The sequence below is a fragment of the Lepidothrix coronata genome, unplaced genomic scaffold (genome assembly GCF_001604755.1).
Source record: "Lepidothrix coronata isolate B3197 unplaced genomic scaffold, Lepidothrix_coronata-1.0 Scaffold48, whole genome shotgun sequence".
In the NCBI taxonomy this organism is placed as follows: Eukaryota; Metazoa; Chordata; class Aves; order Passeriformes; family Pipridae; genus Lepidothrix; species Lepidothrix coronata.
Genome location: NW_016690228.1, coordinates 419,216 through 434,470, shown reverse-complemented (window position 1 = coordinate 434,470; position 15,255 = coordinate 419,216). Strand labels below are relative to the sequence as shown.

General features: G+C 40.9%; 1 protein-coding gene across 8 annotated transcripts in view; it reads left to right on the top strand.

The window, feature by feature from the left end:
* Window positions 1-15,255, top strand: part of ENOX1 (ecto-NOX disulfide-thiol exchanger 1) — a 365,499-nt gene that overhangs the window by 218,148 nt on the left and 132,096 nt on the right. For 7 of the 8 annotated variants that reach the window (XM_017815136.1, XM_017815141.1, XM_017815140.1 and 4 more), the window contains 2 exons: window positions 11,507-11,643; window positions 12,502-12,639. In XM_017815136.1, the coding sequence (XP_017670625.1) occupies window positions 11,634-11,643; window positions 12,502-12,639 (148 nt within the window). In that variant the 5' untranslated portion in view covers window positions 11,507-11,633. Of the gene's footprint in view, window positions 1-11,506; window positions 11,657-12,501; window positions 12,640-15,255 lie in introns of all 8 variants that reach the window. The other variant, XM_017815139.1, reaches the window with a different exon arrangement.

The window sequence follows — 15,255 nt, the reverse complement described above, 5'->3', positions numbered from 1 at the left end:
AGCGATTCCAAAGGAAATTATGATCATTGATTTTTTTTTTTTTATTCTACTCTGCTTTGGTTTTGATTTTTACGGGGAAAAAATATTCCTCAACCTAATGCCATCCTGTGTTATCTGCAGGCCCAGGTCATAGTCCTGTGATGCTGGACATAACCCATAAGCAGAGAACAGCCTGACTAGGCAAAATTAATAAAGTCTGGGATAAAGAAAGTATAATCACACCATTTCATAGGGGATGAAGGCATAGACAGTTTAAATTACTTGCCAAAGGTGTGTTGCAAGAGGAACAGGAATCTCCTAGATCCCTGTCCAGTTGCTTTTTCATTTATAGAGAATGGAAGACCCCTTATTTGTTTTGGCTGAATTGCAATTTTGGATGGTTTGGAAGACAGTTGGAGCTAGAAGGGCTCTATTAGTCTTTCCTACTGAAAGAAGTATTAGTAGGCAATTAAAAGAATAATAAATGGGGCCCATTCAAAATAATCCACTTGCTGTTGTTCTGAGCTTCAGGCAAGAAGGTACATAGAGGTCATTTTTCCTGACCCCTTATATATCAGAGGCCACTAGTGTCACTTGGGCACTCCTAAATTAAACCATATATTTTAGACAGAAATATAGTGGTCTCACAAAGCATTTTCTATTCAGGCTGTAAATTCAAAGGACAGGGCTTTGTCCTCTACATGTATCGGCATTGCACTTCCTGTAGTATCACCTGGATAAACAAGGGCAGTTCATACTCCTGTCAGTTTAATCTCTTGCACCATCACCATTATTTTGATTAATTTGATACCTCAGAGCTTTAAAGAGCAAAGAAACCATTAGCAACATGAACTAAGATGGTGCCAAATAGGTATGGACACTGACCCTGGCACCCTGTTCTCTCTCCCGTGTACCAGAAGAGCTCTGTGCTGCTGTAGGGAGGGCATTGAAGGTAGCCATCAAGCTACACTGGGGAAGCTGAGGCAAACTGCTGCACCCCAGAGCCCTCTACATGGGCTGTGCCCTCTGCACGTTCAAGAGGTGAAGTCAAGATTGAGTCTAAGAGAGCACGGTACATAAATTTTCTGGATGACAGTATAAACAAACAAGTCAAAAGCCATCAGATACCATATTCATAGCTACAGGCCAAATGCTTTATTCATAATGTTGCAGTGAAAGTATTAACATTGCATTTGTTTAAAAAGTAACTAGAAAGCCATTTGTGACCCTTATAATACACATGTGAAGCAGTGCTCTGCTGGTTTACACTGGTTATGTTCTGCTTGATATTTTCCAGAGGGTCAATTTGCAAGGATTTTTACTGCTATTTATGAATATAAGTAACTAATTTACCAAAGTTTCACAGAGTGACTTCGTGGCTTCCACTTCACAGTTAAAGGTTCTGAAAATCTTTCGGTCTTGTTGTTGACTTTGGGTTGTTTCTTATTGTATCTTGAAGGCTAGAAATACTGCATTACAGTAAATACATTATTCTTATTATTGCCCTTGTTATTAGGAAATATTTATATAGTGCAGTAAATTGACATTGTACTTTGCCAACATAGATAAAGGCAAATTCTCTGACCTGAAGAGCTTATAAATCAAATAAGAAAAGACAAACAAATGTAAAACACTTTGGAAAGTGGTTTGTGAGAGGATTATTAGCTTCATGAAAGGGGCGGAAGGCCTGCATGAGGAGAGAGGGGGATGCTATGATCATCAATATTCCTAGTTTTATAACACAGTAGTATTTTAAAAGCCTTAAAAGGGATGAAAGCGTTGTTGCACAAGGTGCTATGCAGAAGCCTGGCAAGGCGGTGGCCTTGCCTCTGGGTCTCAGAGCATTGCTGGCTCACTGACATCCCTGCCTGGGGGCCTCCTGGCTAAAGCCAGTATCAGTCCAATTACAGCACAAGGAATGATGGGTTTCTAGTAGGTTTTAGCCCTGCCTGAGGGAAAATCTACATGATTTCCTGCCCTGAAGATTTATAACTGAAACTGAAGAAATACACATACAGGAAGGTGTTTCAGGGAAAGGGGAATAGAAGGATTGTTGTCTGCCTAAAGGTGCAAGAGGACCAACTGGAGGGAGGAAGGGGTTTTAGCATCATTATATTCTCCATGATCTGCAGCTCAAGCCTCCTCTATCCTGACCCTCTGACAGCTAGTTACAAGGGAGAAGCATCGCAATAACTTTTGTTGCCTGATCATAGCTGATGCACAGCAGCTGCTATTCTCTTGATCTGACCTTATGTTAACTGTGGGATTGCTTCTCCCTCAGTGGCCACAGAGTATGTGATAATCCTAATTTAGGTAACTTGCCAGTGATCCCATAAACAACTGTTCAGAAAACAGACAAAATTCTTGGCTCTGCTTAGCAACTTAATTCAACTTCTGTTGAAAGCTGATGCATATGAGGGAATACAAAGATACGGGGAGCGGAAGAGAAGGGGCAGGCACTGATCTTTTCTCTGTGGTGACCAGTGACAGGACCCAAGGGAATGGCCTGAAGTTGTGTCAAGGGAGGTTTAGGTTGGATATTAGAAAAAGATTCCTCACGCAGAGGGTGGTTGGGGACTGGAACAGGCTCCCGGGGAAGTGTTCACAGCACCAAGCCTGACAGAGTTCAAGAAATGTTTGGATGATACTCTTGGGCACATGGTGTGACTCTTGGGAATGGTCCTGGGCAGGGCTAAGAGTTGGACTCGATGATCCTTGTGGGTCCCTTCCAACTCCGAGTATTCTGTGATTCTGTGATTTAGTGATTCTATGTGCTGGTGGGGCTTTGCCTGAAGGTGTTGTGCTCAACTTGAATGCGATTATATGTGGCAAGGCTGATGGGCAGAAACAAAGGACTGTGGTAGCCAAGAGGTGTGTGTGGTTTCCACTGATCTTTAAAATGGGAGTTGCAAGAAGCCAGGAAGTTAAGTGTCTAGTAAAGAAATGAGGAGGAGGAGATGGAATTCATTTGGAAGTAGGAAGAAAAGGTCCAGGATGTTTTTCTCTCCAGAGAAAAGGCAGATGTAGAGCATCACAGTTGCAGGAAATGTGTTAGAGTGGGCAGTTCCCGTTGTCAAACACTAATAGTCATATGTTGACATAATCACTGGAGACGGGCAGAAAATAAAATCAGAAAGCAAACCATCTCTCTCTCTCTAAATATCTATATGTATCTATATTTAGGACATTTTTTAGAGTTATTGCAAACTGAGTCATGCTTTCTATTCTCCTGCAGTTCACTAGGCCAGAGTTATCAAGCAAAAGAGCCAAGTCCCTCAGGATTGAGTGTCTTACTGGGATTCATATGGTATGCAGGTAGCAGAGCGACGGTTGAGCTCCCAAGGCACAGTTTGCTCAGCGCAGCTCATCTCATCCCATGGGTGTCTGACAAAACAGATGTTCATATCCAGAACTGCAGTGTAGACTTCTACTCAGAGGAGTGAGATGTGCACCTCCAAGGTGTACTTCATTGCCTAGCAAAGTAGGTGTCTGAAACAGGCTGGCAGAAGTATCTGGTTCTCCCCATTGGCAACGATGGCAGCAGGAAAACTCAAGCATACATGTCTACATTGCCAGAAGTTAGGCGAGGTGAATCCCTCCCATTCGTAATAAAACAGTACAGTGTAAGAAACAATAATGCGAAGAGATACTTGGATGAGAGAATGGCCCAGAGCAGATTAAGGCAAGAAATGGGCCTCCGTTGTAAGGGGAAGTGTAGAGTCAGTGAATGGAAACAAAATAATACAAAAAAAAGCAAGAAAGAGCATTATGAGGTAAATGGAGAACAGGAGGTAAACTAAGAGAAATAAAATAAGTGCAAGATAAATGAGCCCAGGGAGCACACTAGTGATTTAGAGCTTGTAGCTGGAGAAGATATCCTGAGTGTGATGTGCTAAAAGGGGTGGCAGCTTTCAGAGTGAGGACAGATGTACGTTGATAGAAGAGACAGTGAGATTTTCTCTTAAGCAAAATTTAGCATCAGAAACCTTGAGTTAAAACAAACCAACCAAGCCTAAACCTCTTTTCCAGAGTTTCACCTAACAGCTGTCACTGAGAAAATACTTGATGGTATTGCATAACATTTTGATCAGTATGACTTTAGATTGCTTCAAGTATTCTGCAAAACCGTGCTCTGCAGGTCACCCAGGCACTTAACCAAGGACACGTAGATATCACCTCTTGCCACAATTTGACCCAGTGATAAAACTGTATTTTAAAAATATGAAAATAGTTTGATTGACAGGTTTGAGTTTTCTTCCCCATGAATCTCTGCCTGAAAAGACAGGCTGCCTTAACTCCAGGAGTTGAATTATACGGACTTTGAAGGAGTAGAAAAATTATAATGAATGCATTTTAGAAACTTCTAAAAAGTTACTTAAAATAGACTTTCCATACATAATGTTACCATGTGAAAGTCAACTGTATCCTGGTCTTCTGGGACTAGCAGACAGCAGTCTGTGTTCATTTGGAAATTCAGTAATGAGGCACCCCTGCCTCTGATGGTCTGTATGGTACTGTCACTGGGGCTCTGCCACAGAGAGGGCTTACCTGTCAAGCCATTTATTTTTTTCAGAAGGTGACACGGGAGTGATTTCACTTTAGATTAGCCAACATGCTCTTTCTGGAAATGTGTCCCAGCTTGCTTTGGTCTTTTTTCTTTTTCTTTCCTTCCCCCCCCCTTTGTTTTTGTTTTAAAAAAATCCAACCAAACAACCTTTTGTATTTTAGCAGCTTGATGTAGGTCTGGTAAACACGAAGCAAGGACATTGTACGGTAGACTGAGAGAAGGTATTTGATAAGTGTGATTCATTTATATACGTATTCTCTCAAGCCCAGAAAGATAAGAAATAGCATGTATAGCCCATATATAATGACTGGCCCAGGTACTTTATGGCATCAAGGAGCCTTTCCAGCACCTCTCATTTCACTATTCAGCCTTTCAGTAAAATTGCTGAAGTGTGTTTGCTCAAAAGCCACTTCAGGTGCTTCCTCTTTGGACTGAAATACAGTGGTGTGGGATATCACGTTTCTAAAGTGGTCACTGGCCTTTAGTAGAAAACAATGTGATACAAGGCTTGCTATTAAAATACTACTATAAGTAATTAAAAGATTTCAGGATACTTTTGTTGCTGTTGTTAAATATAAATTAAATTTAAATGCAGGCCTTTAAATAAAGGATTGTCCTAATTTAGTCAGTATGTCTAAATGTCATGCTCTTTTAAATGGGAAGCGAGTCACAATTGCAAGCCATCTTGGCAGGGTAAAAAATGGAGATGTAATCATCAGTTCACAACAGTGTTTTGTGTTCAAGGAATAATCAGACCTCTTTTTATCAAGACTGCACTGCATTGCTAGCCAGCAGCATGGCTTTTTTTTTTTTCTGTTCCAGATGATTTTGGAACTGCATATGCTTTTTCAGTAAGTAAGCTGGACTTCTATAATGCTTTGCTTAATGTGCTTCCAGATTCTTTTATTTATAGGCATCAGCAGATTCAGACCACAGCTGGTAAAATACACACAAAAGAAAAAGTGCATTTGTAACCTATTAAGACTTTGCTCTGAGATACCAGTGAAGTTCAGGATTTACCATGAAATATTACCGAGTGACCTTTCAAGGAGCATCTCAAGACAACACCTGTTTGTCTTGGTGACCTCTGTTTTATTTTTCTTTCTCTGTTGAAGTCTTTCAGTGTTCTGCTTTCCAAGAGAATTCTGGCCTTTGTGTGTACAATGTGTTATCTTCAAGAAGCACTGGGGCAGAGGATTGAAGTAACTCAGCATCTCAAATGAGCAATTCTTCCAGAAAATATGCGTTGTACAAATTGGCTTTGTTGAATATTAAATATATTGTGATTTTTCTCTAAGTAGTCTTAGTCATATAAGTATGTCCATGATGTACTCATTAACTATTTTTCAGTGAAAATTGGTGGAAAGGATCCTTTGCAACTATGCAGAAACCTACATATTCAGTGTACCTAGTGAAAAGTGAAAGCTTTTAATGCGGCAGCACATATTTTATGAGTTTGTAAGATAACAATGTAGTTTTTAGTGGCATAATATAGAATGGACAAAGGTGTTATAAATCATTCATAAGACAAAAAATCAGAAAAATAATGTGAGTGAACACGTAACTAGAGCTCCCATTTAGGCTCTAAGGGAGCTTATTGTCACTTGCTTGTGCCTAATGAAGCTGTTTTCTTAAGGAAAGTGCCAGTTCCTACAGAATCAATCTTTGCTTTCAAAGGCATCCTGTGAGAGAGGCATGACAGACAAATCCAGATAAACAGGATGACTCTGGAGATGCTGGAAAGCAACAGGCCTCTCCAGTAGAATTGCAAGGAGGTGAAGCAGTAGATGCCTAAGTTAGGGTCCCATCCCAGAAAATAAGACTTTTTTTCAAAAATGATCTGGTACCTCATGTATTTTTTTAGAGTTAGTAAAAGTCTTTTTGCAAATTATTGCAAGGAATGTGTGTATTTCTTCAATTCCTTTTGAATTTCAGAATTTAGGTGAGGTTTTCTAGGTGTTAACATACACTAGCCACGCAAAAACACGAGGCAATGCCTCCTTTTGTAACACTGCATATGCAATATTATTAATTAAAGCCACCTTCAGAATCACATTGAAGATGCTCTTTTTTTCATGTGCCCCATATAGGGCACAAAAGTATCACCTTTTGTGCTATGGCACAAAAGTATCACCTTCTTTGTTGCTACTCCCATCTTTCTTCATTGTAAGATGGTCAGGAAGAATTAGATAGCGACTTACAGTATATCCCTGTCTAGCTTTTCTTTCTCTTTCTCCCTTCTTTACTGGGAGTCTTGTATTCAGATGGACAAACAAAAATATTGGGAAGAACCAATACAAAACGCTTGATATATTTTAGAAGACAGCTGGAGATAGCCTATTAAATTACCTGTACTTTGGCAGGTCAGGTGGAGTGTGACCAACCTAATGACCACTCTCCTATGAATCACAGTGAACAGTAACACTTTGAAATTGCCATTCTTTTAAGGACGGGAAAACTTGCCTAGATGTAGCAGTTTACAAGATGCCACATTGCTGCTTCCCATTTGCGTTGTCTCAAGAACTGGCACCAATAGCATTTAATGTCTTCGCAACTTGTAGTCCCAGGTTTTGAAAGGTTGATGCCATCAATCTTTTCCTTGAAGGATGTAGTGGTCATGAAAATTAGACAAAGAGGTGAAATAACTGAAATGTTACCCACCAGGTTGGTGTCAGAGTTGGGCAGAGAACCTCCTTCTTGCATCCCAGGGCTGGCCGCTGACCTGGGCACTCTACAGAGCCTCATTACAGTGGTACATTTAATCAGCTACACTCAGTGTTGTAACTCATTGTCTGCGGTGTTATGGATATCTAAAGGGTAGGATTTTAACTTCACAGTCTACTGTGTTATTGAATTAGTTTTATGTTGTGTTAATTTCTTTGTCTCATGGCATTCATTGCCTGTGATAATTGATGCACAATATATAGCTGATTTCTGTATTCATTTGGGTAACTGCATTTAATTGCCTGGTATAAAATATGCACACTAAGTACAATCTGCTATGACTGCTATGACTGAGAAGTGCTCATTGATATGGACTTGAGGGTGCTTTATCTTCCTGACAACCTGTCTGAGGGAAGTCTTAATGTCCCTCGCAATCCACCGTTCAAGGACCAGTCCTTGCATTGTATCTGCAAAAAGAGAGACCACCCAAAAAGTGTAACGTGAAATTCCTTTACAAAGTGTTTGGCATTAACATTTTGTTAATCAGAAGTTCTCAAATAAAAAAGTTTGTATTAACAACCCTGGTTCTACCAAATCTCAAGGAATAGCAGGGCCCAGAACGTTAGACATTTTCTCCTAAATGTGAAAATAAATCAGTATTATGGTTTTATTTGCTTCTGAAGTTACTCCCCTTGAGTAGAGCTACTCCCATGCACAAGTGTTTAAAAACACAGATTTCTTTTGCACATGAATTGCAGATCAGGAATGCTTTCTAAAGGTGCAATGTCATTAAAAAGTGTTGATTAACGTCTGCTCAGGTTACACAAGATCCCTGCATAAGCTTATGCTTTCTTGCCGGTTTAATCAGTGGCACAGTGATTCCATTTATTATTAAGAAAGCAAGAATCTTTGCTAGTAGATGTATTTCTCATTGAACTTAGCACTTGGCTTTTTAATATGACCTAGTCAGTGGGCTGGTTTGTTTTCCTGGGTTGGTTTGTTTCCAGTGCCATGAAGGCTTTAATAGTGCAGTGTCTCAGCTATACAGTGAAAAGCTGAAATTTGCCCAAAGCTGATTTAATTTTAAGCATTAATGGAACCTTCTCTATCCAAATTTTTGAAAACTTTTAAACAAAAGCTAATGTTTGAGTCTAAATCAGGTGTGAAATGCCTGTAAGATTATTTTAGCCATATTATATTGCTCTGTGTTAATGTAACCACTGAGTTGTCACTCGAAGGGATGTTCACAATTAGTATTTTTCTTTTAAAAAGAGCTAGTTTCTACAGTCTGTGTCCTTCAGGATGGAGCATTAGTTCTGCCTACAGCTTACTGCAAATTATTCAGTGTTCATAAGTTCATTTATGCTTGTTATTCAGCTCTCTTCCACTGACAAAATAGCCTGCAGCAGTTCTTGGTTAGATAGAACTAGTTTTACTTTAGTCTTCTCACGCGCTCTTTTATGGGTTTTCCCCAGTTCTGCTTGCACTGCATCCAGGTCTTGCTGATAAAACAGTAGACTTGATGGTCAGAGAGAAAGCAAAGCTGCCTAGAGCCAGTGTGGGCTACAAGAGTGTGTTTTGAGCAAAGAATTCTATGGCATATTGGGCAGATCTAGTGGTATAGTACAACATAATAATGGCCAGTCTTCGCGAGCGAAGATTTGGGAAAGGTCATTAACCCTTCGAGCCTGCGCAGTGGATTTTTTAGGTGAGACACAGCTTGCGCTGAACTGAGCCCACCCTTTAATCCTGAGGTTCATCTGCCGGGGCCGAGTGAAACTCGGACAGTGGCAGTGAGGTTCTCAGGACGTAGGTTTGTTTAGAGTGACCTTCTCTTAGATGGATTGCCTCACAGGGCTAACGAGCTCCATCTGCCCGGGGGGCCGGGAATCGAACCCGGGTCGCAGCAGCGGTGAGAGTCCTGCACCCTAACCACTAGACCACCAGAGGCCCCAGTACAACATAAGTTTCAGCAATTAACCCACTGATTCCTCTTTCTTTCATAATCATGGTGTTATGTTCTTGTTCCTCTGCAAGGACTTTAACAAATACTTGTGGCTACTTCATGAACGTATACCAAAATTTGAAATATGTGGACAACCTGTCAGAAGGCAAACATCAAAAAGTCACCTACTAATTCCCAATAGGTGAGGTGCATTTGTCTAGCCCAGTGTCTGATCCTTTATGCACCAGCTCTGCATTTCTGGCAGAGCTGGTGCAACTGCAATGTGGATTTGGGTGGTAGAGATTGTAGCAACAGATCTGTAGTTTGACAGCAGATCTGCTTATGTCACCTGGTGCACACTTCAGTAAGCAGTAAAGTGGGGGAAGGAGGGTGGCAGAGAGAGAATACAATGCCAATTCTCTACCTCTTATCCCAGTAGTCCATGCCTACCTGAGATGCCCCCAAAACCAGGGGGCAGTACCTCCTTCCTCCCCATTGGTTACGGTGATGCATTATGGGGACAAGCAAATAGCATGCAACAAGGTATGAAGAGGCATTTCATCACTGTTGGCTTTTAAATCCCCCTTTCTTCATCAAGGCTGCTGGTCAGGGGAAGAAGCGAACCACTCTCATCTGAGCTATTCAACATATGTTTGTAAATTGGGATTGGTTTGGAAATTATTCACAAAGAGCAAGGGGAGAAATAACTTATTGACAAGGAATAATTCAGTGAGCCCTAACTGTGAAATAGATGTTTGTGGTCAGAAGTTTATAGCCTCTGTGGAAAGAGCTAAGTACAAGTTTAAGGAGCTGAACAGGAGACATCCAGTTTCTAAAAACTGGACATAAATCTTGGGTGCCTTGCCTTATGGTAGTCATATTCCCCACAGATGACTTTCATTCAATGTTTGTTTGGTGTTTATAGATGTTATTTAAAAGCTAATTTTACCATAAAAATATTTTATGTTATGTATAATGAATAGTGGAGATCAAATAAGAATTGGAATTGCAAATTCAAATATTAAGAGTTGATAAATATTGACTTTTAAATGGACCCACTGTAGATTTGAACAAAATGCTTTTTAGCCTAGTATACTGGTTATTTGTAAATTACAACAAACTAAAAAATGTAGAGCATTGCCTGATCTCAACTCTTTCTTTGATTTTACAGCCATTGATGTGGTGATGTTCCTATGAAGTGATCTATACGGTGTCATGGAACTATAGTATAAAGCTTTCTGGCTTGTACTTTATGCACATCACATGAAAAAGTGTGGGAGGTACTAAGCTAAAATACAGTGTAATTATGTTAATTGTGTCTTTTCTAAGGATGAATCCTTAGGGTTTGCATGTTGGAAACCTCTTAATTAAGGTCTTTCAAGTACTTTTTTAAAGTTAGCACAACTATTTTAGGGCTGAACAAGTCACCAAGATACAACTGCACAGCATTAATGACTTCCGAACATTAAAAAAATGTTCAAAATGGTCAGTTGCTGGCTGCTGGACAGCCAAAAAATAATGTAGCCCTCCTTTGCCCGTAGTCCCATGTAACTAAGGCACAAAAACTAACATGGGTATGTGTATGTGATCATTCTCAGTCCAGCATTTTCTTCCCCTGCTTTAAGTGCTGGGAACTCACTTTGGTCACACCTCTTACCAGTGGCTCATTCAGCCTTTCCAACCAGTGATGCACTGACCAGCAATACGCTGACATGGTCAGCTTCACAAACAACAATAGCAACAGCAAGTTGCCTTTATGTAAAATTCATGGTCTGACAGATACTTGATGAGAGCAATCAGCTAGAAACAGATACTCCACTTTTGCTTTGAGCTAACTAACCTTTGTGAGCCAAAGATACAGCATTAGTTAAGGAGCAGGCATTGTCCTCAGCTTTGTTAGGTTTTCTTTTCCACATCACTGCAGGATTCATTCTGTAAGTCATTGCATAGTATTTTTTTTCCTTTTTATCTCAGAACAGACAACTATTTCCTTGAAACTCACAACATCAGTTAATTGTTAACGGTTTAAAAAAGAATAAATCATATTCATCCCTTAATATGTTCTTTCAGCTGATGCCTTCATGCTGAGGAGGCTGTGTAGCTACTGATAAGACCTAATTTGTGAGGGGCTTTTCAGTGGTCTGACAGATTCATATGTGTTACTGTTCGTTCAGCAGGCAAGAATGAGCATTTGCTGAAACACGTCTACAGTACCTGCTAAATGTGTGCAAAGAGACTGGGGCTGGTGATCCAGAGGGAGTGGGCAGGAGCTTTGAGTGGATTCCCAAAGTGGTCTGTTGTTGTGTTCTGACTGTGGCACTGATAGTTGATTTCTGTCTTTTCTGTTTCAGAGCCTAATGAGCTGTATGTGGCCCCTGTGCTTAGTGATATCCCATCTCAAGATGCTGCTAATACAGTAGTTCGTTATTCCTAGCTGAAGAAGTCTAACGGGAACAAAAAAGGAACTGGGGAGAAGCAATGGCTGCTGGTAAATATCTCAGGTCTGCAAAGGTCATAAGAAAATAGTCGGAAAGAGATGATTTCAGCTGTGACTGGGGAGGGGAGAAGCAAAAATGTGTGATCACATCTTGTATTTAATGTTTCGGTATCAGAAAGGTACCATCCCTTAGCTATCTGACTCACTCTTCCTTCCCCAACCTAGGAAAATCCACACCTGGGCTCAGTCTATTTTGACCATATTAATGAAAATTCCCTCTTTTTTTTTAGAACGAAACTTAGTATTTCCCATAGTGAATGGATTTAGTTTGATCTCTTTTTATTTAGGGGATAAGGTGTTCTTAAATCTTTTACAAACAAAAAATTGCACCTTATGAAAAACAATTCTTACCTTGGGGTGTGCTTGGTTCTCTCAGCTTTCTGACAAGTTGCCACAATTATTTATGTATCATTAAATTATATCAGAGTATTGCAGGGCAATTCATTCAGGCTGGGAGAGGCCTCAGAAGGTCTCCAATCCAACCTCCTGTTTAGAGCAGGGCCAGCCATAGGGTCAGGCTGGCTGCTCAGGGCTTTATCAAGTTGCGTCTTGAGAGCTACCAGGAGTGATGACTGCACAGCCTGGTCCACTGCTTGACTGCCCTCAGGGTGAAAAAGTTTTCCATATAACCAGCCTGAATCATTCTTATTTCATGTTATGTCTGTTGCATGTTTCCAATGTCTTTATGTTTAGCTATACAATACCAAGTACTATTAGCAATGTTCTAAAGGTGGATCACAATTAGGAAACAAAACAAACCCAAAATCAGCAGTGGCGATACCTCATTTTCACTGAAAGTTTTGGTTAAAAATTGTGATGCATTGACTTCTCTCGTTTATTTTCTTGCAGCAGCTGATGGTTTGGGAAGCATAGCTATAGACACCACACAGCTTAACATGTCAGTCACTGATCCGACAGCTTGGGCTACAGCTATGAATAATCTGGGGATGGTTCCAGTAGGACTAGCAGGACAACAGCTTGTGACAGGTAAGATTTTTCTTTTTTCAAGAGATCTCTTGCACTGTCCATGAAGTCTTCGTGTCTTCTTAAAAATATATGGAATGCTCTCTGAGGATATTATATTTTTATGTTCTGAAAATATCACCTATGATTAATATTGCATACTGTGTATTAGTCGCTTCTTGTAGTAGGAGTATGATCCATATTATATTTTAACCTCATGGAAAAACTAAAACTCTTGGGGGAAATTGAACAACTAAACCATCAATCCTTATGCTCAGTTAAGACCAGGAGGAGGTCAGGTAAGAGAAACATTTGGTTTTGTTTCTCTGCTCAAGCAGGATGTCTTGAGATTGTACCAAGCAATACCCTGATCTGAGAACTCTTGAAGGGAGATTTTGAAATTATGTTAGTTGGGCAGAAAATCATGAAGTTAATTCTCTAATTAGTTGATATTAGTGAAGTGAAGCTTTCCTATCAGATATGTGCTTAGGTACTTTCTGACTGGCTCCATAAATTGAATTTCAAGAGATTATTTTTGTTTGACTCTGTCATTTCACTTCCCAAGCATAGTTTGGGAGAGCATTATAAGGGATCACTTAATTCTAACACCCAGAGAAATAGTATTTTGAAACCAGCAATATTTCACAGACAAGCATGGACATAGCAGACTTCATTGTCAACAGTAGAGGCCAGATTAGTTGAGATTAATAAAACTTCTTTGCTCCTGTGATGTAGAGAAAAATCATTTTTATATGAGTGGGTGCCCTGTAGACACAAGCCACATGCTAGGCATATGACAGATCCCCTCTGGAAGCTGCATTGCCACTTCAGCTTAAGAAGAGCTGTTCAATATCTGTATCAGAGCAGCATCCTGTCACATCTGTGCTTGTCCGTGTAGACATGGATGCAGTGAGCCAGGTCATGATGTAAATCACTCTGCTTGCCTCACCAGGGATGCATGATGCTTAATTTTGGCCAAATATGCCCCCTCCTGACACTGGGAACTGAGTGGAGCTGTGCCAGTTCACAGCTGATGGTCTGGCTCTGAATTACCTGTTTTACAGGCGGGTAAATTAAGCTGCAAGAAAGCTGATTTATAATGAATCAGTCTCAAGCAGAGAGTTTAGCTGGTGGAGGCTGTGAACTGATTCGTGATCTCTGGCTTTAACCCCACGCTCCCGATTAAAAGAAACAAGCAAAACCATCCACTCCTTTGGATCCAATTTTCTTCAATGTTTTTATCAATGACCTGGATGCAGGATCTGAGTCCACCCTAAGTTTACTGATTATACTAAATTAGGAGAAACCACTGATTCTCTTGAGGGTAGATAGGCCTAATATAGAGATCTGGATAGATTAGAGGGCTGGCCAATCACCATCTATATGATGTTTAATCAGGACAAATGCCAGATTCTGCACCTGGGATCAGGTAATCCTGGATGTATGAGTGGACTGGGGGACAAGAGGCTGGAATGTCCTGCAGAAAAAAATTTGGTGGGTTTGGCTGATGGGAAGCCCAGTATGAGTCAACAATGTATACTGGTGGCCAAAAGGGCCAACCTGGTGTGCATTAGGCACAATGCAGCTAACCAGTCAAAAGAAGTGTTTATCCCACTTTACTCAGCATTAGTGCAGTCTCACCTTGAGTGCTGTGTGCAGTAAGAAAGATATAAAAAATATTAGAGTGTTCAAGGAGAGGCAACAAAGATGATGAAAGGATTAGAGGGCAAGACTTATGAGGAACAACTGTGGATACTAGATTTGCTCAGCTTAGAGAGGAGGAGGCCGAGAAGAGCCCTCATTGCTGTCTACAACTTCCTTATGAGGATGAGTGCAGAGAGTGATGCTAATCTCTTCTCTCTGGTGTCCGGTGATAGGATGTGAGGGAATGACTTAAAGCTGCATCAAGGGTTGTTTAGACTTGTTACTAGGAAAAAGTTCTTTGTGAGGGTGGTCAAATACTGGAACAAGCTCCTTGGGTCATGGCCTGTTGTTTAAGAAGTGTTTGGACAACACTCCTTGATGCATGGTTTAACTCTTAGTTTGTCCTGTGTGAAGTCAGGAGCTGGACTTGATGATTGTTGTGGGTCCCTTTGAACTCAGTCCCTCTGTACTGTGCACTGGTGTGGCCTCACTTTGAATATTGTGTGCACCACAATATAAGGAAGATATTAAGCTAATAGAGCGTGTCCAAAGGAGGGCAACGAAGACGGTGAAGGGCCTTAAGAGGAAGTCATGCAAGGAGCAGCTGAGGTCACTTGGTCTGTTCAGTCTGGAGGAGACTGAAGAGAGATCTCATCACAGTCTACGACTTCCTCATGAGGGGAAGAGGAGGGGCAGGCACTGATCTCTGTGGTGACCAGTGACAGGACCCAAGGGAATGGCCTGAAGTTGTGTCAAGGGAGGTTTAGGTTGGATATTAGAAAAAGATTCCTCACGCAGAGGGTGGTTGGGTGCTGGAACAGGCTCCCCGGGGAAGTGTTCACAGCACCAAGCCTGACGGAGTTCAAGAAATGTTTGGATGATACTCTTGGGCACATGGTGTGACTCTTGGGAATGGTCCTGGGCAGGGCTAAGACTTGGACTCGATGATCCTTGTGGGTCCCTTCCAACTCAGAGTATTCTGTGATTTAGTGATTC